The 23,736-nt window shown below is 29.1% G+C and overlaps 6 protein-coding genes across 6 annotated transcripts; 5 read left to right on the top strand and 1 right to left on the bottom strand.

The window, feature by feature from the left end:
* Window positions 1-2,701: 2,701 nt before the first annotated feature.
* GO595_009079 (Alpha amylase, catalytic domain containing protein) lies at window positions 2,702-4,060 on the top strand (the record flags this gene model as incomplete). Its single annotated transcript, XM_067922725.1, has 1 exon — window positions 2,702-4,060. One exon carries the CDS (start codon window positions 2,702-2,704, stop codon window positions 4,058-4,060), a length of 1,359 nt encoding a protein of 452 aa, XP_067770864.1.
* A 7,274-nt stretch (window positions 4,061-11,334) lies between these two features.
* On the bottom strand, window positions 11,335-13,527 carry GO595_009078 (paired amphipathic helix containing protein; the record flags this gene model as incomplete). The annotated part of the gene is made up of 1 exon (XM_067922724.1): window positions 11,335-13,527. The coding sequence occupies one exon, from the start codon at window positions 13,525-13,527 to the stop codon at window positions 11,335-11,337; it is 2,193 nt and encodes a 730-aa protein (XP_067770863.1).
* A 646-nt stretch (window positions 13,528-14,173) lies between these two features.
* GO595_009077 (TELO2-interacting protein 1-like) lies at window positions 14,174-16,630 on the top strand (the record flags this gene model as incomplete). Its single annotated transcript, XM_067922722.1, has 1 exon — window positions 14,174-16,630. The coding sequence occupies one exon, from the start codon at window positions 14,174-14,176 to the stop codon at window positions 16,628-16,630; it is 2,457 nt and encodes an 818-aa protein (XP_067770862.1).
* Window positions 16,631-17,095: 465 nt separating this feature from the next.
* On the top strand, window positions 17,096-18,304 carry GO595_009076 (FYVE zinc finger family protein; the record flags this gene model as incomplete). The annotated part of the gene is made up of 1 exon (XM_067922721.1): window positions 17,096-18,304. One exon carries the CDS (start codon window positions 17,096-17,098, stop codon window positions 18,302-18,304), a length of 1,209 nt encoding a protein of 402 aa, XP_067770861.1.
* A 220-nt stretch (window positions 18,305-18,524) lies between these two features.
* Window positions 18,525-20,486, top strand: GO595_009075 (uncharacterized protein; the record flags this gene model as incomplete). Its single annotated transcript, XM_067922720.1, has 1 exon — window positions 18,525-20,486. One exon carries the CDS (start codon window positions 18,525-18,527, stop codon window positions 20,484-20,486), a length of 1,962 nt encoding a protein of 653 aa, XP_067770860.1.
* Window positions 20,487-21,064: 578 nt separating this feature from the next.
* On the top strand, window positions 21,065-22,246 carry GO595_009074 (Kelch motif family protein; the record flags this gene model as incomplete). Its single annotated transcript, XM_067922719.1, has 1 exon — window positions 21,065-22,246. One exon carries the CDS (start codon window positions 21,065-21,067, stop codon window positions 22,244-22,246), a length of 1,182 nt encoding a protein of 393 aa, XP_067770859.1.
* Between the last annotated feature and the right edge of the window lie 1,490 nt (window positions 22,247-23,736).

Here is a 23,736-nt window from a genome sequence, read left to right as displayed (position 1 = left end):
AATTTGAACTTGGTTGCTTGTTAGGGACTGTAATCACTGTTTGAGTTATTTGAACCTCTGAGGAATGGTCTACTCTTAAATATCTTTCGTGAAGGTCTGTTGTTTTAAAAAGGAAATTATCGTTCGAAATATGACGACATGGAAGAGAAAGTTCTGGGCAAGCTTGACGAAGTGCACATAATTTACAAAATGTAACTTCATTTCCTTGAAGTCACTCAACCATTTTAGAAGATATGATATATAAAGCCAATTTACCAATCTACTGTATATCATTTGGTTCAATGCATATGACTTCTCTGTAAAATGAATTTGTCTATTTCGTTGAACTTAAACAATCAATAATCATGGTTCTACCTTGAATTAATAAATACTTTGTAATTATTGAAAAAGTGAATCTTTTGAATCCAAATTTTTGTTTGAACATCCCGAAAAAAACCTTCCACTCTGTTTGTTGTCCAATCATTAAGAATGCCATTTTTGATCAGAGATATAGGCAACCAATGAGCTTCATAGTCAATCATCCATTTAATAGTTTGTATTCCTGTATTATCTTCATGTGTCTCATTTAATTCACTTTTTAACAATTCTATATAATCTTCACATTAATGAACATTTCTTTTAATATCATAAAATCCTACTATAACATCAGAATCCTTGGCAAAATACTTTACGAGATTTTTTCCTAAATGCCTAAGACAAAAAACGATAAAGCTCTCAGGATATATATGCTGAATTGCTATAAATTGAGCTTGACAAAGATCAACTATAATTACTCTTAATGCTTTGCCAATCATTCTTCGAATTTCTTGAAAAAACACTTGGTATACTTCTTGATCTTGACCGGAAAGATAACTAGAAGCATATAATTGGGACTTTGATTCAGCATCAATAGTTATCATCGTTTCTCATTTCATGTCATACAAATTAGTGGAAGCATCGGCATGCACTATTTAAAAAATCTTTCGTGTAGTGCGATGTGTGTGATGGGGCGCCATCTTGTTGCCAAACCCACTGCCGTTGCTCAAAAATTCGATCAAGTGTTGGAAATACTGAATAACTTTTAAGAATTTCTACATATTTTTTTGAATCTTCTGTTTCATCAATAAATAAAAAATCGCTTATGTAATTCACACCTACAGCACCGAAGACCATATGCCCTTCAAAAAAATTTTTTTTTACTGCAACGATTTGGTCATTTATTTCACCAATCTTCCTCCAAACACATTTCTAATCTGATTTTAGACAAAATCTGGACTCATCTGAGAAGATGATTTTTTCATACTGGAAATCGCTGCTGTTAAGAATATTATTTGCAAAATTTAATCTTTTCTTAATTTGTTTCTGTGATTTAAGTTTTGGGATACTTTACATGGCTTCCAATTGCATTTTAATTTATGTCTCCCTCTATTGATTGTACTTGGAGACAAATTAATTGTCCATGATAAAGATTTGTTGCTAGATGTTGGATCCAACATCGTAGCAGCTTCAATTTGTGAAAGCACTGCTTGATTGAGTTTTGTTGGGCGCCCTCTTTTTGCTGGTGAAGGAACCTTATTAATTTCTTTGTTGAATCTAAGCGTCCTGTAAATCATTTCATTGCTACAATGGTATTCATTTGCTCTATAACTGATGGTATGGCCCTTGGAACGTGAATTAATGATGTTCCATTCTTTCGACTTTCTCCCATCGTATTTGTCCAAGGACTGCAAGAGTTGTCGGCTTTTTGACTTCATATATGGTCCTACGGATTTATGAATATGAGTTTACTATACAGTACGTTGACACAATAAACATAGGTAGGTATATAATGCGGTCGTGACGATCCCAACAACCCTAAAGGCCCCACCCCTCCGGGATCGTCACGACCGCATTATATACCTACCAACATAAATTCTTTCTTGTGATATCATATTTGTGTCTGTTTTGTCAATGATTTTAATCATTTGGAATATGTTTTAACGATATTTGACTGTTATTCAAATTGCACATACAATCCAAATCATCTCAAAGATCAAATTTTCACAGAAAGCAATAGAAAGAAAAGTACCAAAACAAAAGTTAATATAAACATACAAACATATGAAAATCATCAAAATTACAAAAAACATAATAAAAATTGAACATATAGGATTTATTAAATATTTAATATATTCGCATAAGTAATAAAAATATTATTTAAAATGGTTAATAAAATAATAGAAACGAACTCATTTTAACCTTATTACAACTATTTAAAAATCCATTATATGATGGTGAACGAGCACCAAACTTCATTCTTTATATCTCATGTCCATTTACAAATAAATTTATTACTAGCAAAGCGACTATGCTTTATGACTTGAAAGTTCATTATGGAACTACAACTTCACAGTTCTAACATGTGCTTGCGCAAGCATCATGCTGACAAAAACGTCAATTGTGTGAAGCCGTTCTGAATTCAGAATTTTGTGTGCAAATTACAGCACTTTCAAAAAGTAGATTTTTAAAGGAGAAAAACCGTTGAATATCTGGTTGGCGGTTGTGAACTCAAATTTTGCCAAAATTCAACTTGTTCCTCTTTAAAAAGATTTATCATTTCATTTTCCCTCCAAATGAAACATCAGAAGAAATAAACCAAATTGAAGATGGTCCGCCCGAAAATTTATTTTTTGAATCAAATGAAATTAATACAGATTTTAACTCGTTAACAATTTATCAAATTATGGTATCTTCTTTTCAAGGAGATGGTTCTTCAAGCTATGGAACTGGGTTTGGTCCAAGCAAACATCAAGGGAATCTTAAAGGAATTATTAATGCACTTGATTATATAAGAGGAATGAATTTTAATGCAATTTGGCTCACTCCAATTTTTAATTCTGCAGGTGGCTGGGGTGGTTCCAGGTTACAATCGACAGGTTATTTTGCTACAGATTATTTCAACGTTGATCCAAAATTCGGAACAAATGAAGACCTACGCAACTTAGTTAAGGGTTGTCATGATCGTGGTATGTACATCTTCTTAGATGGAGTATTTGGACATCATGGAGGGCATGTCCGTAAATCACCGAATGGTAATTTACCTGAAGGTGGTCGGGATCCAGTTTCATATCCAGGTAGTCTTGAATTCTATAAAGAGGTTGCCACGTATTGGATTCGTGAATATGAAATTGATGGCTGGCGACTTGATCAATGCTATCAACTATTTCAAAACGGCCATAATTATTGGCATGAAATTCGTGAAGCTGTTCAAGAAACTTGCAACAGAAGAAAAAGCGAAGGAAAGCAATGGGGCACCCTTGGTTATATGGTCGGTGAACATTGGGGTGGCCCGGACGATATACAGTATCGTACCTATGGGCAAGATGGGCTCAAATCTGCGTTTGACTTTCCTTCAAGATATGATATTGTAAAAGTAATTGCACAAGACGAAGGAGGAGCCGGTGGATATGGCGTTGAAAATCTTGCAAATGTATTTAGAACACCAAATGAAAAAGGATATCAACCAGATGTTTACCCAAACTTATTCATCACAAACCATGACGTGTGGAGATTAGGAAATCTTATCAAGAAGAAATATGGCTATAAAGGTAATAATCCAAATTATTGGAAACGCCATAAAATAGCATTTGCTTGCTTGGCTACTTATACTGGACCAATAACATTTTACTATGGAGATGAAATTGGTGATCTTCATGATCATTGGTATTTTTGGAATTTCTTCATTTCAAATGATAACCTTGCAAGAACTGATGGTCATATTGAAGGGTTTAACAAGAACCAACAAGATTTACATAACTATGTTGCTAAGTTGTTAAAGCTTAGAAGACAATATCCTGCAATGTGGAGAGGTACAAATAGTATTGCAATGAAGGATGGAGCACTTGTAAACGTGAAATGGGACCAACAGACATTCACAAAGATTGTGTTTGTGGTTAATACTGGAACACTTCCAACAAATTTATATGTCAATTGTGGAGGAACTTATTTTAGAGATTTGATGACAGGACGTGAAATGCATGGAAATCAAGGATTTGACTTATACTGCGATGCTCTTACATGTTATATATTTGAATCAATTTAGTAAATATTTAACGTATTTTGTAAAATTAATGAGCACAAATTTTTATTGAAAAAATAATCGAAGAATAAAACTTTTGAATCACGGGTGCAAAAGAGAAATTAACATATCTCCCTGATGACCAAATAGAAGTGTTGGTCACTTCAGCTTGCCAGAAGTTTGATCCTGATAAAACAGGATCCATTGACTTTAAGTCACTAATTATGCATTCATCATAACCAATTTTGCTGGTGTTGATTTGAAGGCTTACTTTGCAAACGTTAATAAAAATTAATTCCAAATATTGCTTTGTTTTCGAATGATAACATGTAACATGTTTCAGTATAATATCTCTTATGATATTAGTCCATGATATTGTAAGTGTTAATACAAATCTAATCTAAAGGAGTCAGAATTGGAGGATATCTTCATAAATTCATAAAACACTCTGATTCGAATACCGATAACTTCAATCAATAGAATGGAATAGTATTTGAATCATATGTGAAAAATTTATTAAAATATACAATAGTAAGCAAGTGAGTTCCAAAAGTTATATCAAAAAATCAAATTAATAAAAAAAAAATAAATACAATAAAAATGAGTTCAAGAAAAACAAAAATGACAAATTTTTATTTGTCAGTTCTTTTTATATTTCTTCAAAATGGACCAAATAAATAATTATTTTCAAAATTATTTTGCTAAAATATTCATGATGCTAAAATAAGATAATGATCCCAATTACAATAAAAAGAAAAACATAAAAAATTTTGTTTTAATGACAAAACATTAAAATTTAAAACAAAGAGAAAAAATCTATTGAAGGAAAATCTTCGACGTACTCAGGAAATAGTTCTGCTACTTTAACATTTCCAAATTTCGTAGCAATCTCAAGTGCTGTTTGAAGTAATATAAATAATTCCCAAATATTATGTTAAAATAAAAAATCATTTAAACAATTTTTAAAAACATCAAAGAAAAATCTTTTGCATTTGTATCAATTCCTTTTTGTTCAAGAAGCAATTTCACAATTTCTAAAGATCCTTTCTTTGATGCAACCATAAGTGGTGTTTCAAATAGTTTAAATAAAAACCAAATGTTATTTTAAAATTATAAATTATTAAGATAAATTTTAATTAAAACTTATGAATATTTTTACAATTGATATCAATTCCTTTTTGTTTAAGAAGTAATTTAACTATTTCAATATGACCTTTTTTGATTGCAAAATTAAGTGCTGTATCAAATAATTTAAATAATTACCAAACATTGTTTTGAAAGATGAAAATATCAAAATATATTTCTGAATAAAACAAATAAATATCTTTAACATTAGTATCGGTTTCATCTTTTTTAAGAAGTAATTTAACTATTTCAGTGTAACCACTTATTGCTGCATACATAAGTGCTGTTGCGAAAAATTAAAATTATTTCCAAATGTCATTTTGAAATACTAAATTATTCAAATTAACAATAAATATAAAAAATAAATATCTTTAGCATTAGTATCGGTTTCATCTTTTTAAGAAGTAATTTCACTATTTCAGTGTAACCACTTGTTTTTTTAAATATTATAAATAATTTCCAAATATTATTTTGAAATAAGCAAAAATTGTTAAAATAAATATTAAATAAAACAAATAAATATCTTTAGCATTAATATCAATTCCTTCTTGTTCAAGAAGTAATTTAACGATTTCTGTATGACCATTTTTAGATGCCCAAATAATTGCTGTATTAAATGATTTAAATAATTTCCAAATATTATTTTGAAATATAAAATTATTAAAATAAATATAAAAATCTTTAGCATTAATATCAATTCCTTTTTGTTCAAGAAGTAATTTAACGATTTCTGTATGACCATTTGAAGATGCTCTAATAAGTGCTGTTTTAAATAATTTAAATAATTTCCAAATATTATTTTGAAATATCAAAATATTAAAATAAATATTAGATAAAACAAATAAATATCTTTAGCATTTGTATCAATTCCTTTTTGTTCAAGAAGCAATTTCACAATTTCTAAAGATCCTTTCTTTGATGCAACCATAAGTGGTGTTTCAAATAGTTTAAATAAAAACCAAATGTTATTTTAAAATTATAAATTATTAAGATAAATTTTAATTAAAACTTATGAATATTTTTACAATTGATATCAATTCCTTTTTGTTTAAGAAGTAATTTAACTATTTCAATATGACCTTTTTTGATTGCAAAATTAAGTGCTGTATCAAATAATTTAAATAATTACCAAACATTGTTTTGAAAGATGAAAATATCAAAATATATTTCGAATAAAACAAATAAATATCTTTAACATTAGTATCGGTTTCATCTTTTTTAAGAAGTAATTTAACTATTTCAGTGTAACCACTTATTGCTGCATACATAAGTGCTGTTGCGAAAAATTAAAATTATTTCCAAATGTCATTTTGAAATACTAAATTATTCAAATTAACAATAAATATAAAAAATAAATATCTTTAGCATTAGTATCGGTTTCATCTTTTTTAAGAAGTAATTTCACTATTTCAGTGTAACCACTTGTTGTTGCACACATAAGTGCTGTTTTAAATATTATAAATAATTTCCAAATATTATTTTGAAATAAGCAAAAATTGTTAAAATAAATATTAAATAAAACAAATAAATATCTTTAGCATTAATATCAATTCCTTCTTGTTCAAGAAGTAATTTAACGATTTCTGTATGACCATTTTTAGATGCCCAAATAATTGCTGTATTAAATGATTTAAATAATTTCCAAATATTATTTTGAAATATAAAATTATTAAAATAAATATAAAAATCTTTAGCATTAATATCAATTCCTTTTTGTTCAAGAAGTAATTTAACGATTTCTGTATGACCATTTGAAGATGCTCTAATAAGTGCTGTTTTAAATAATTTAAATAATTTCCAAATATTATTTTGAAATATCAAAATATTAAAATAAATATTAGATAAAACAAATAAATATCTTTAGCATTAATATCAATTCCTTTTTGTTCAAGAAGTAATTTAACGATTTCTGTATCATTTCTGTAAGATGCTATTATAAGTGCTGTTTGAAATATTATAAATAATTTCCAAATATTATTTTGAAATATTATAATACCAAAACAAATATAAAATAAAACATAAAAATATTTTTACCACTAATATCAATTCCTTTTTGTTCAAGAAGTAATTTGGATATGTCTATATAACCTTTTTCATATGCTTTTATAAATGCTGTTTGAAATTATTTATATAATTTTCAAAAATTATTTTGAAATATTAAATTATCAAAATAAATATTAAATAAAACAAATAAATATCTTTAACATTAATATCAATTCCTTCTTGTTCAAGAAGCAATTTAACTATTTCAATATGACCTTTTTCAGATGCACAAATAAGTGCTGTTTCAAATATTTTAGATAATTTCCAAATATTGTTTTGAAGTACCAAATTATTAAAATAAATATTAAATAAAACAAATAAATATTTTCATCATTAATATCAATTCCTTTTTGTTCAAGAAGTAATTTAACTATTTCTGTGTAACCACTTCTAGCTGCACACATAAGTGCTGTAAAAAATACTTAAAAAAGTTTCCAAATATTATTATAAAACATAAAGTTATTATAATAAATATTGAATAATACAATTAAATATCTTCAGCATTAATATCAATTCCTTCTTGTTTAAGAAGTAATTTAACGATTTCTGTATGACCATTTGAAGATGCTCTAATAAGTGCTGTATTAAATAATTTAAATAATTTCCAAATATTATTTTGAAATATCAAATTATTAAAATAAATTATATATAAAACAAATAAATATCTTTAGCATTAATATCAATTCCTTTTTGTTCAAGAAGTAATTTAACTATTTCCGTCTGATTATCATAAAATGAATGCATATGTGTTGTATTAAATAATTTGAATAATTTCCAAATATTATTTGAAAACATCAAATTAATAATATAAAATTTAAACAAAACGAACAAATATCTTTAGCATTTATTTCTATTCCTTCTTGTTTCAGAAGTAATTTAAATATTTCCAACTGCCCATTATAAGATGCATACATATGTACGGTATTAAATATTTTGAATAATTTCCAAATATCATTTGAAAACATTAAATTAATAATATAAAATTTAAACAAAACGAATAAATATCTTTAGCATTTATTTCAATTCGTTTATGTTTAAGAAGTAAATTGATAAGCTCGATGTTTTCTGATACAGAAGAAAATACTAAAATGCTTTCTGGTGGGAGAAATTCTTTGAGAAAATATTTTACAAGATATAAATTACCAATTCTTGCTGATTCATTGATGATATCATCATTAATTTTCATTCCTTCTCCAAGCAAATATGATAAAATTTCATAATTATGATATAAAACACATTTCTTTCCTAATTCTTCTAAATTATTAACTTGTATAATTTTATTTTCATAAAGATATTTAAAGATATCGTTTTTATAGTATTTAATTGCTATTTCATATGCATCTCCAAATGATGAATTATTTTGTTCAAATGTCGAATGATTTTGTTCACACAAATGAACTATTTCAATGTTTCCACCTGCAACTGCATATTTACCGGTATTTTCGATATCAGAGCCATTCATAAGTAAATATTTAAAACATTTAATTGATCCAAAAAATGCTGCATAATCAATTAATGATACATCTTCTTGATTTATATATGAACATCGTTCATAAAGTGATTGTTCAATTTTTTGATCAAAATCAAAATTTGTTTGCGTTGATATTTCTTGAAGTTTTTCTATTTCATCATTTCTAATTATTTTTGCAATTTCATTTGGATTATGTCCTTCTTTAATTAATTGTTTATGAAGTTCCCAATCATTCTTTGATAATGCTTCATAATTTTCAATGATTTCTTGAGTGAAATGTTTTTGTTTTATATTTTCAATTTCTTGATATGACATATAATGTGCAAATAATGGATAATTCATAGTTTTAACAATTTTTTGTTCGATAAAATTATTTTCAATCATATCTTTAACAAGATAATATGATTCCTGTGTACCCTCGCTCTTAAGAAAATGTAAAAACACATCAATAATCTTGGAATTGAAGTTTTTGTTTTCCTCAAATTTTTCTATTTCATTTAATAAACTTAAATATATAACAGACGAATTCATTCTTGCAACAAAGAATGAATACACTATTTGACTAATAATTATATTAAAAGATAATGGATAAATATCGTCAAATTTTTTAATTATTAAATTTGCTGATCGAATAATATTTTCTTTATTTAAACTAGAAACTATTTGGCTAATTGATAAAAAAGTCTCCCATTCTATTTCTGAATTTTGGTTTTTCATATTTATTGTTAATCAATTAAAAACACCTGAGATTTCTTTGTAGCACTTTTGAAATAAAATAGGAGGAAAAATCATCGGCACTTTTCAGCTGTTGCGGTTTTGACGCGAGCCGATTGAAATTACCCATTGGCCGATGGAAGATACCCGTTGGCCGAAAAAAATGTTTTTTTAGATTAACAATAAAAGAAAAAAAAATCTTATAAAAATGTTGAATATTGGGAATATAAATGCCATTTTAATGGAGATGTAGAGCAAAATCAAAAAGTACTCTGAAGAAATACAGATATATTAAATTCAAAATCAATCATGTTTAAGAAAAAAGTTATACTAATCAATAGTAATTTCTTTCACACACATCCAATCACTCGAGATTTTCATAAAAGTTGGATGGGTTTATCAAATGGAACTCGTAATAAAATTATTTAACATACAAAGCAGAATTAAAATACTTCATATATCAGGAGAAACAATCTTACATAGTGATAAAATCGAAAATCAGTAGATAGCAGCTGCTAATGTACATTTATATTCAATTGATTCAAAAAGAAATCGCAAGTGACATAATTCAAAAGGATCACCAAGAGAAATTATAGTTGATAGATTAAAATCACATAAATTCGCAATATAAGAAACAATGCCTGAAACAATTATTGTTTTATGTATAATACATATGATTCGTTTAGTTGAGCAAACATTTTGACCACAATCTAGAACTTATAAATTGTTTTTTAAGTTTATAGAAAGATTAATTGATTAATAGAGATGAATACATAGATGGTTTGAAAAATATACAATCAAATAAACATAAATAAGCAATTAAATCATTATTTCAAGATATAGATTGTTATGATCCTTTGTTATATTCAAATTTACAGCATTTTTAAATGAAAATAAAGAGATAGTTAAATTATTGCTTGAGCATAAAAAAATTGATATTAATGCTAAAAGTATTTATTTGTTGTATTTGACTTTTATTTTGATAATTTCAAAAAATGGTAATACAGAAATAGTTAAATTACTTCCGAAACAAAAATAAAAAAAGAGGATAAAATATTTGATTTATTTATAGAAGCGATAAAATCCGTAATCAAAAAAAGTCAAATCAAAACAGTAAAATTACAGAGATTTCAATTTGAAATTTTAAATAAAGAGGAAATTATTCATTAATGATTTTTCTTATTGAAGGACTTACGCGTATAACGGTCAATTAAATGAAGCTTTGTATTTTTGAGAAATTTGGCTGAAATTACATAAAAAAAAGGGGTTAAGTTGTAAGAATATTATAGATTATCATAGATGGTTCCATATGCTTCCGACAAAAATAACACAATGAGTATTTGAAACGGGAAGTTAAAATATATAAGCTTGTAACATACGGGGAGTCCTTAATAATTCTATTTATGGCTTTTTTTGATTTAAAAAAATAAAATTTGATGATTGAAATATTTTATTTGTATTTTAGGGTCTCTCATATAATTGTATGATAGTGCTATATTTATATTCATGTCATTCGGTCGTCCTAATAGGGGCTAATGAACTAATCAAGATATTTATATTTTTATCTATGAGTAAAGAAAAGTGTCAATGGGCGGCGTCACTTTTGCCTCTGAGAGAGGATATTTTGCCTCCATTTTTAATCTCTTAATTATTCATTAATTTAATTTTTGGTATGGGAAAAAGTCCATTTGCCCCAAATTTTAATATCTCCTTCTTAAAATAACAACTTGGTTATGTGTCTATCATCGTTTAGCAGCTTTTAAAGACAAATGTTTGTTCCATGATTATCAAGAATATAGGTACTTAAAATTAATGAAGTTAAAATAATAATACAGAAAGATGAACTCATTTAAGCATAAATCTGATACAGTACAAAGAATACTACTTCAACATCAACATTATTTCTATTTTAAAAAGAAGTTATATATCCATAATATTTTTATTTTTACACATCTGAAGCTTTCATAACATTTATTCCAGGGCCTCTAAATTCGATTCCATTTTTAGACAATCTAAACTCCAAAGTTCTAAATCCATTTCTCTTTGGCACTGATCTTTTATTCTTCAAGTAAATAGTTCTTAACATTTTATCTTGTTGTTCATTCAATACCAAATTAGACACTAACATTGGACCTATTTCATGTTGTGACAACACAGTATACGAGTTTTTAATTTTTGTAATTCTTGGCGTTTCTTTAATTAATTTCATTTCGACAAATTCTTCATTTTCACTTTCATTTATTAACGCAGTGTAATAATTATTACCTGAAACGATTGTAAGAGTTTCAGCCATATATTCGTTTTTATTATATAAATCTAATGCTTCTATTAATGAATTATTAAAATCATCCAACAACAAATTAATTGAGTTCTTAATGAAGTTATTAATATTTCGTTTTAATCCTTCGAGTGTTTGTTGAACCGAATCCGATTGATTATCAAATAATGATTCTAATTCAGCGTTATGTTTATTACTAACTACATATTGTGGTAACATCTCTTTAAGTGATTCTTCATCGATACTCGAATGTAATGCGTTTTGTGAAACATGACCTATAGCTATCGCTAAGTTTAATCCGCGCGTATTATTAATTGTATCATAACTCGTTTGTTGTTGTGATGGTTCATTTAAGAGAAACTCATTAATTGTTGTTAATATCTTCTCAAACATTTGTAATATGATCGCAATATCAATTGAGATGATAAACGTTTGATTCGTATAATATTTCGATTCATGTAACGATGGGAAAACTGGATTAACTTTTATTGACGCTTTTTCAGGTCCTTTTAATCCGAATAATATTAATAACATATTTATTATCGAGATAAACGTAGTCTCTTTATTGTTGGTGAGTTTAAATGTTTTAAATAATATATCAATGGTAAATTCAATCGATCGTTTCGGAAAATGTAAAATTTCTTTAATTTCATCAAAGTTTGTGAATTCTTTTGTCGTTTGTGATGTTGTTACTTTTTCGACATTACGTACTTCAAGTGACTTTGGATAATTCCTTTTGTTGATTTCATAATATTCGCGTTCTTTATTATTACGTATTTCTTCAAACATTGAAATCTTTTCTTCGATTCGACTGTTAATAATCGATAACATTTCAACTGGATTTTGTATGATGTTCTTATATAACATACTTAAGTCTTTGCCATATAATTCTTTTAATGTAAGAACATCTAATGATGTTAAAACGCCTTTCGGAAATGTTTCAGGATCAAAAAAGTTATTATGAAGAACGGATTCAATTAATTTCTTAATTCGTAAATTGGTGCTTTTCATTCGCGAAATACGAACATCAGTGGTAATACGTTCATCTTCCATTATAAATAGTTTTTCTTCAAATTGGTTCTTCGGTGATGGATTAAAACATCGTTCGGATCCGGATGCTGCTGTTGCCCATCGATCATTTGTAACTGAATAATCTAAAAGTTTACGCCCAGAACATTGCGCATTGACTTTGGATCGCCCTAAAAGTCCATATGAGCCATGGCGAAGTAACCCAATTGGTAATGGTGTGAATCGACAATCACTTGTATAGCAACAAACGAGGTCAGAATCAATAATAGTGTTGTGTGTAAGGGAAACAGGATCTTTATCACTTTTAAGGGGATCTGTTTCAAGTTTAAGATGATCTGGAATTGCATCATTTTCAACAGTGCCATCATATATTGCTTGAATAAACCAACAGCTTGGAAGAATAGGATGATAGAGATCCCAAAGTAACCAAAAAGGCCCAGATGTAGTATTATTAATATTTTCAATATCAACAAAAAGATCTTCAAGAGTACATTGGTCAAGTAATGCTTTCCTTGCTTTCGAAAGGATATTCTTGATTGCATTCGGCCATAATTCAAATTCAACTACAGTGTTGATATATGGATCAGATGAAATTGATCCAACTCTCGTTTGAGGTTTAGGGACTTCCTCAACAATTCTCCCGAATTGAGCAGCTAGTTTAGGAAAAGGACGAAGTAAATTCATGATCAGCTTAATGCAATGCTCTCTAGATATTTCATTATTCCTAAATTGCTCAAGCGCATTAAGCACTAAATCACTTCGAACATGATCTTTCCCACATTTAAGTTGTAGCTTCGAAAGAAATGAAAGAAGTGCTCGATCCTCATTCATTTAGAAGAACAGTGGTGAAATTGAAAAGGTTTGTTTAATTATTAAAAAAACAGAGAATCTTCCCAACAGTATTCTTCATTATGCTGTTATGTATTGATGCAAAGTCAATGTGCTCAGATGGATTTAATAAGGAAGATGAAATTCTGTCGTTTAAAATTAGATGATGTTAATTTCAAACGTAAGTAAATGGTGGAGAAATTGTTCAAATAAAAAACTAATTTCAAAATGATGCTTGTAATTAGAAATGTTCATTAATAACTTGGAATTAATGATAATATTAGTTTGATAAATTTGTAAGTTGAAAAAATATATGAAGTTTTAAGACCTTAGTGGGCTTTATTTGTTGCTTGAATGGTGCTTTATGTTAACTAGAAGATTAAAAACAAAAAACTTTTGTCAAAAAAACATAATATTGGTACACCCCAAAAAACAACGATATGCTTTCAAAAAGTGCACGTTTATTTTATGAGGGGAATCACTTGTAAAAATAAATTCAATAAATCATAAACTTTAACATACTCGATTAAATGGCTTAAGAGATCAATGACAACAATAAGAAATTTTTTTTATCTTCTTCAATATTGAATTTTGAAATTTGATTTCCTCAAAAATGGCCGACCAGATAATTTTCGGTTTGCCAAATCGAATGGAAAAATCGAAAACAGATTGGAGTAGAATTGTAGATATTATCACAGAAGTTGAGAATGCTCCGACTTCTAAAAAAGCAATTCGTGAATTATCATCTTATCTTGATGAGTTTAAAACCGCATTAAATTCTTCTGATCAATCAGCTTTTAATATCATCTCATTTTTATTTCAAAAATCTCTTCTTCCATTGCTAGGAACCGAGAATCTTTCACCTACTTTAATTGAAGGCATCTTATTAATTTTCGAAGATATTTTATCAAAAAAAATTCAATTATCTGTTAGTCAAATTGAAGCATCTCAATTAATTTGCTTTGTATTAAAAGATGGAATCGAGCATAAAAGAGAACTTTTTGAAGAAATAGGAAATCATTCATTTTCAATTTTAATCAAGTTAATACCAGAAACAATTGAAGTTAAATCAGCAGCATTTCTTATTTCAACAGCTCTTGAATATGCCACCAAATCTACAGTTGTTCATGGTTTTAAATCGGTTCAATATCTCCAAAAATTACTTCAGAAAATTCAAGTTGATCAACTTAGATCAATACTCCCCGGTGTTTCTGTTGCTTTAACCACATTAATTACCCCAAATAATAATCATAAAATCATAATTACTTCTCTTGAGATTCTTGAATGGCTATGGACCACAGCTGAACTAAATGAAGAAGACGCCTCTAAACTCAGTGAACTTATTGAGCGTATATTTTCTCAAAATCTTGATAATAATCTTAGTCGGAAATCAAGAGTATCTTTAAGTGGTTCTTTACTTCTCAAACGAAGTGAACTTCTTAAAGATTCCCTTTCACCATGTGTCAGATGTATATTTGCAGCTGTTGCAGATCCTGACGATCAAGTTCGCGCTGAAGCGTCATCTATCGTTGCTTCACTTGGCGGTTCCATTCAAATCAGTGCTGAATTTGAGAGGTGCATTAACGATCTCAAACGTATTGCTCGTAGCAATGACGATCAAAAGTGTCTTTCACTTCTTCAATCAATTTCTGGTATTATTTCCATTAACAAAGGGAAAAACAATGACTTTGATTCACAAATTCTTACATCACTTAATTCACTTACCATAGCACTTTTATTAGTTTCAGAGATTAAAACAAGTGACAGTAAAATCTGTGAAATCGATGGAGGATTTATATTACGTCGTCGACCATATTTAAATAGTAGTAATCACATGAATTCATTTTTATCGATTATCCATAACTTACCTACAAATGAATTTGTTGAAGTATTAATTGATATTTTATCAGAAAACCCAACAATGGCACCTGAAATCTTTTATATCTTTGGAGTTTTATCCGATAGTGAATGTTCTGACTTAATGATGTCGATTATTGAACAACCGAATTGGTGGACACCTAAAGAAACAAATCCACGTTCAGTATTAACATTAGAAATGGCATTAGAAACGTCATCCAAATTATTTGGCACATCGATGTTACAACAATTACTTTATCGAGTCATCGAATGTTTAGCATCACCATATCCATCAGTAGAACAAACAGCTAAAGCAGTACTTAAAGATATATCACCAAATGGAGATATTGCACAACTATTAATGAACAACGTTGATTACATTACTGATCGATTAATAGCACGATTACAATTTGTTGATGTATCACCAGAAGTATTAACAGTATTTAGTGCGATTATATCAGTTGATGGCGACATCAGTGATTTATTATCACATTTATTACCTAAGATTTATGAGCTTTTAGATACGCGTGATACATTTTCATTGCCTATACTAAGGATGTTTCCACGTGTTGTCGAGAAAATTCCATCTGAAAGTGAAAATATCGTCGATAGATGTATACATTTTATATTATGTCCTTCGATATCAATGCAATGTGCAGCATTCGATTCAATCATAAGCGCAATTCCTAAATTCGAAAGCGAAGAGAAATTACTTCCAATGATTCATCAAATGTGGGGACCAACAGTATTAATATTAAAGACTTCTGCCGATTGTTCGAATTCTTCTGTTAGAAGAGCAGTCGATGTATTACGTATTGCTTTAGTTACCGCGAGATCTTTTGTGCGTGGTAGAATACGTGAATTGTTAAGTACATTTTCCGAATTGTTAATTAATAATTTGATGAAATTAAAGGAAAATGAAAACCATAATACACATGCATCAAAAATGATGGATTCGCTATTGAAGTTGTTCGAAGTCGCTTTGAAAGATGATAATATTTTCGAGAATTTGGAAGTCGAAGTGTTTATGACATTGTTAAAGTGTTTCGAAGCTGACGTGTTGGATGAAATCAAACAATACGCAAGAATATGCTTAAAGGAATTGTTTGTGGCGTCAAAGGCTTTCGTTTGGGCTTTAATGTTGGAGGCTGCGGGATTGATACCAGAAAAGATTAAGCCGACAAAATATTTGGGTGACGTACCGAGAGAAGTACGGAATTACATTGGAAGGATTTTGTGTGGTAAATAAATGTTTAATTTATTTAATTGTTTTCACAAAAATGAAAATATGTAAAACTTGTGAATTAAATAGATGAAATTTCGTATGTGAACGAAGTAAGTTAAACAAAAACAAAAAGAGTTTATGCGAAATTATAAATTGGTCAAGAAAGGTAATCAAATAATAAATAATACATTTTACTTATCGAATACGCTGTTATAAGTAGGTGATTCACGTACCTTGTTTTTCTTTAAATTCTTGAATTATTAGGGATTTTAAAAATGTCAATAATGCTTCTCTTGTTCATCCAAACAAGAACTACTAGAAACATCAAAAACACGATGATAGCAAGCGTAGTATTGAGAAAGCCTCCTGAAAAACGATTTTGGCTGATATATTTCATTCAGATTGAATTCAAACTGATTTTGTTAACGTTTTCTTCTAATTTGACAAACAGACTTATTCAAAAATGAGATCAAAATTTACGATCTTTAAATGTCAGAGGTTCCGAAATCTGTTACCTATTTGAAGGACGCACAAAAATCTATCAATGACTATCTAGAAGTCGTTGGTATTCTCAACGAAAAATTCATAAAACCATTCCAAAATAAATTCCCTGATTATCAAAATAGCAAGTTTTGGTCTATATTCAAGCGAATACCTGCTGTCATAGAAAGGACCGAGCTTCTTAACCAATCAATTCAAACACATATTGATGCAAACGATCCACAGAAACCAATTTCTGAAATCTTTTCCGATATCCAACAATACTTCACAGTTTACTTTGATTACACACAAAAGTTCAATAAAATCTATGAGAATCTTAAAGATGAAAGAAAGAAAGACAAAGAAAAAGATGATTTCTTTGCAGAAATAGAAAACGAAACAAATTATTCTGTTGAATGTCTTCTATTTACGCCAATACAACACTTACCCTTTTTATCACCCTTACTTGAATCACTTTTAGAATATTCAAGTGTAAATGGTGAAGATTCTCTTGCTTTAAACAATGCCCTGTCTCTCTCTAAGAGTGAAATAGCAAGAATGAGTATCCTCTTCAACGAAGTCGCTGACGTTGAAGAGATGCAAAGACTTGAAAAGAACATCGACGGTTTTGACGTGGCAAAAATCGGAAGACGTTTATTTTTCAAAGGCGAAGCGACGAAATTTTCTCGAAAGACTAAAGATGTTAGAACCCTTATAATCTTTAGTGATGGTCTTTTTATTGGTAAAGGAAACAAGTTTGTGAGGTTTGTTCCATTAGGAGAATATCGGATTAAATCAGTTGAAGATAAAGGTCCATTCCTTAACGCAGTGGACATTTTAACCAAGAAGAAGAGCTTCAGAGTGAACTTTGATAACTCTAAGCTTAAGGATAGGATATTAACCGCATTTACAGAAGCTCAATCTATCTTCAGATGCAAATGGCCACAATCTGCTAGCAACGCAGACTTTGCTCCCGTTTGGATTCCTGATGAACTTGTACCAAAATGTATGATATGTGATTCCAAATTTACATTGATCAATAGAAGACATCATTGCAGAAATTGTGGCGATTGCATCTGCAGCGCATGCGCAAAACATAAAATCGTATTGCAGTTTTCGGATAAGAAGCCACAGATGGTATGCAATAAATGCTATGAGCAATTAACGGCAAAGAAAGCAGAACATGAAGAAACAGAACAACCACAACAACAACAATAAACGAATTTCAATCATTTTTTTTAATTAAATTGCAAAAATTGTGTAATATATTTATCATAAAATTTGATGTAATCACAAAACAAAAAGAAATTTATATATATTAAAATGGTTTTTTAACAAAATTATTTAAAAATATTTTCTTGAATGGGTTAAATTATTATAAAAAATATAATACTAAGTATATTAATTTAAAAACCAGTAAAAAATTATATTTGTGTTTATGATTTTATTTATAATTCTTTCGCATATCTTTAGATGTACTCATGATATTGAGCAAGATAAGTATCTGAGAGTTGCAGATCCATATAAGCTTTATCGTTCAAAAGGAATGAAATTTAAAACAACAGATAGGAAACCTATTCGAGTCCATTTTGATGTTTCACCAATACAAAAGGATATAGATAATAAAAAGTGTACTTCACCAGGTCAAATTAAAAATGGATATCCTTGTCAAGAGAATGATGTCCTCACAAATCAAAAGAAAGAAATTTTAATTGAAACAATAAAAAATGTCCAACTCTTCATTCATAATATAATAAATGTTACTCAATATGATGGCGATCTTAAGCTTAGACCAATTGATGGGTTAAGTAATGTTAATACTACTGTTAAAGGGATTGATCTTTATCTTTTTGTTGTTTCTCGTCCATTTGGTCATTCATCAACGACATTAGCAACTGCATCAACAATTTTAATAAATAATAAACCAGATGATTATGGGCGTCCTATTGAAGGCCTCGTAACTATTAATCCTGCAAAAGTTCCTGTATCTGTTGAAAACAGAACAAGTGGAAGTAATCAATTTTTTGTTACAATTGTTCATGAACTTACTCATGTTCTTGCTTTCTCAGCTTCTCATTTTAATCGATGGATAGACCGAAAGACTGGAACAAGATATACTAATACTATTCAGTCATATGTTAACTCATATGGATTAACACAAAGTTTTATTAATACACCACGTCTAACTCAATGGGTTAATGATCGTTTTCAAGTAAATGATCCTAAGCTAGCGACTCTTGGACTAGAGATTGAAGATGGTGGTGGATCTGGAACAGCTGGTTCACATCCTAATTCACGTTTATATTTTACTGATGTTATGCAAGGAGTTACTTATGGTCCAGGTTATTTCACTGGAATCTTTTTTAACTCTTTATATGATTCAGGATGGTATGATCCTAACTATACTTATATGGAAGAATTAGTATATATGAATATGAAACTTCATGGGACATCTCCTCCAAATCAAGAAGTATTGGTAAAACCTCCAAAACTTTCATTTCCTTCTGATTATTTCTGTTCATCTATTTACCGATTATATTGTTATTATGATTATTCTACTAAAGCTAATTGTGATATACGAAGTGAATCCATGATGAGAAGTACTAACACAAAATTTCCTCCAAAAGGATCTAATGAATCTTATTGGATAAATCCTGATGGAGGTAACATTGGCTCTGAAGAACTTCTTGATTATGCTCCTGTACTTATGCCGACATTTATTAGTTGTCGAAATCCAAATACACCCAATCAATACCCTGATTTTACACGTAGTTTTGAAAATTATGGACCTGGTAGTGTGTGTGCTCTTTCTACAATGATTGGCTCAATATATGATTTAACTCTAACAGCAAATCCGATATGTGTAAAGGCACGTTGTGGATCCGATGGTAAAATTCGTTTAATTCTAGCTGATGGAAGAGAACATTTATGCACTAGAAAAGGTAGAAAAGTATATCAAAAAGGAAGACTAGGATATGTCATTTGTCCAAATGCAGCAGAGGCCTGTGCAAACCTTCCAAAAACTCCAATGATAAATATACAACGTGCAATTCCAGATCGTGGTCCTCGAAATGGAGGAAATTATGTATTATTAATAGGTAAAAAACTTAGTGGATTACAAATAACAGAGTTAAAATTTGGTAACATTGATATATTACCATATAAAATTAGTACTGAACATGATAGAATTTTGCTAAAGTTTCCAGAGAATGGAATTAATGTACCTGATGAAATTTTAATGGTACCTCAAATGCTCTCAATAAAGGCAAAAGGGGAACCAGATACACAGATTCAGGATTTTTATACATTCACAGGAAAAACTTATAATAGCTCAGGTTGGAAAATTATTCCAACAGTATTTCTTGTTTTTGTAACATGTATTCTATCAATGTTAGTCTAAAATTATTAGAAATTTGAGAAATCTAATGATTTTTTTAAATTAATTTAAAATGTACTTGGTCGTTATATTATTATTAAAATGTTTATTTTCCCCTTTAAATTTAAGGATTATGTTTTCATTTTACAATATAATAAAATCATATGAAATATATGATGGAAATTGTATGAGTGAACTGTGGAGTCAAAGGAAATCTTTAATTGTAGAATCAATAAAAAAACGAAAATGTGTAAATTGTGATTTGTTGTAAATTTATTTTCTGAGATGAAAAAGTGACACTGTCACGAACACATGTGTTCTTCCAAAAGTGAGCAATTGAAAACTGTCAAAAAGTTTAAATGGATAATTCAATGCGCCAATAACATAATTATCGGACTCAAGAGCATCATGAAAAAACATGATTTCATCAGTGTTTCAAATTAAAAAAATAACAATTATGAATTAAACACCATCCTTTTAGATAAAAAACATCACTATTTCCTCATTTAGTTTTTAGTTTCCCTTATATTCTCTTTTCTTTTCTTTCTAACAAACCCGTTTAATGTTGAAATTTATGGCGGTTATTATCGCGAGGTAAGGCAATGGGTCTCCAACCAAGTAATCCTTATGCAGATACATCAAATTTTGTTCACCCTTTTACAGAAGACCTATATATACCAGTTGGTGCTTCTAGAATGAATGATGAAAGAAATTCATCTGATATTCTTAAACCAAATACAAACTGTAAAACCATCCATCGCGTAAATGTTTTGAAAACAGGATATACAGGAATTTGGTCTGTGACCACTGCAAATAATCTAGGACCTGTTCCTCGAACAGGTCATTTTTATTGTTATGATCCACCAAATCATACAGTTTACATAGGATATGGCATTACTCAATCAGAACAACCGCTAAATGATTTCTGGGCTCTTGACACGCTCACATATAATTGGCGCGAAATCAAACTTTATGGGGCTCAAATTTGCCCACGCAGTGGCTCCCGCGCATGTCTTATTGGAACACACATTGTAATTTTTGGCGGTTATTGTAATCCAAACTATTTTTCAGATCTTCATACAATAGATATTACCACAGGGGAAGTAGTTATGGTTCAAACGCAAGGCACCCCACCATCACCACGGTCATCACCAATTGTCTGCATTGGTAATAATAAGTTTTTTGTATGGGGTGGGTTTAATGGCGAATGGCCAAATGAGCTCAACGTTTTAGATTTACAAACAATGACATGGAGTCAAGTTCCTCAACAGATCTCAGGCCGTGCCGCAGTTCCATTTGTTCCTGTTGATAACATTTTATATAGTTATGGCGGAAGTAAACTTGGTGGTTTTCTATGTTTAAACATGGAAACATACGAAATGGCAGTAAGAGAATGCATTGGTGCGCCACCGCCAAGTCAATCATCATCTGCTGGTATGGTACTTGTTGAGAAATATCTTTTTTATTTCGGAGGAAAAGCGAATAACAAATGGACACTAATGTACGCGTGTGACATACAGCGTCTTTGGTGGTTTGTGTTTCATGTGATGCCAGATGGCGAATCAGTATCTATATCAGATGGATCCGTGAGTGAACAAGGTTTGTTTATGCTACCAAGAATTCACTCGTTCGGCGTTTGTTACGTTGCGGAAAAAAGAACAATTTTGGCGTTTTTGGGGTACCCCGAAAAGGACCCGCCCCCATTGTTCACCGTTTATATCGGTGATGCAATGGCTGTAATACACCATAGAGAAGATATGCTTGCTGTGTTAAACCTTTCTTAGAAATGAAAAAATAAAAATATATTTTTCTTTAATTCGATAATAATTTCTTAAAACTCTGCACAGAAGTTCGTTCTTCTTTGCGTTACAGAGCCTCCAATAAATAAATTGTTTCTAGAATTATCCTATTTATAGAATAAATAAATTATAAAAAATTGCAAAGACAGATTTTTCAATTTTTGCTCTGATATTTAGATATTGAAAATTCTGTGTAACTTCAAAACAGAATGAAAACTAAAAAACAAAAATTATATAAATTAATATTAACCATTATTAGTTCTATATATATTTCGAATTTGAACTTCTGGTTTTAATCCTAAAGCCCAAAAAAGCCTGATGAAATTTTGAGGATTGCTCATAAAAAAAATAAGATAACAAAATTTGGTTAAGATAATTTTATTGAATATAATATATATCTATTTATTTATATTTCTTTAAATTTAGTTCAGTGGAAAATGAGAAAAAAATTGATTTTTTGATTTGAAACGACCGTTTATTTGGTTCACAGCGTATTGTTTTTGTGTATTACAAAATTGTTATTCTTGGAGAACCAAATGTTGGAAAATCAACTTTGTATAAAAAAATATTTGAGCATGAAATGACAAACCGTAAATACGCAACAATTGGTCTTGATTTATATTACAAAACATTCAAAATTGACGGGAAAAATATTAGATGTTTCATAGATGAACCAAATAGGAGAGATCGTTTTGGTTTAGATGAGGTATTTTATCGTGGTTCTGATGGATGCGTTCTGGTCTATGACATTTCGAACATTAATTCACTTGACATGCTTGAAAAATGGAAAAACGAATTTTGTAAACACCTGAATATCATGGATCCAGAAGATTACCCGTTTCTTCTACTTGGAAATAAAGCAGATCTTCCACAAAAGAATGTTCAAAATTCAATCTCACTCAAATTTGCACAAATGAATGGCATCAAACTTTTTTATGAAGTTTCTGCTCAAACAGGTGAAAATGTTCAAATTGCAATGGAATCAATTATTCGACAATGCATCAAAAAAAGACCACCAATCCCTGATGAATTTGAAATTTTACCTCTACCTGCTTCTTTGGATACAGAAAACAATAATTCTTGTTCTTATTGTTAAAAACTGAAAAAAATTATTTTATATTTTAGATGGAGATGCAGAGGTGCAGTCAAAATAAATTTTACGAAATTTCTCGAAACTTATACATAGATAGAGGAATATACATATATATTTATGAACAGCGATTTTAGGGATTTTTTCTGTACGTTTTGGAGAAAAAGTGATATTACGAAAAATGGAGATCTTGTGACTGGTAAGCTCTTCTTAAATATTAATATTTTTATATAGTACATATATATGTGATAAAAAATTAATAATAATAATTTGAACGTATCTTGATATATTCCATTTATAATGAGATAAACATCGATTTATGGCCAACATCAATTTCCTTCATTTTAAAGTCTGAAATAAAAAGGTGCGATACTCTTGTTTTTTG

The sequence above is a fragment of the Histomonas meleagridis genome (genome assembly GCF_020186115.1).
Source record: "Histomonas meleagridis strain 2922-C6/04-10x chromosome Unknown contig_82, whole genome shotgun sequence".
NCBI classification, from domain to species: Eukaryota; Parabasalia; order Tritrichomonadida; family Dientamoebidae; genus Histomonas; species Histomonas meleagridis.
Note: the sequence above shows the minus strand (reverse complement) of the source record. Positions and strands in the feature narration are given on the sequence as shown.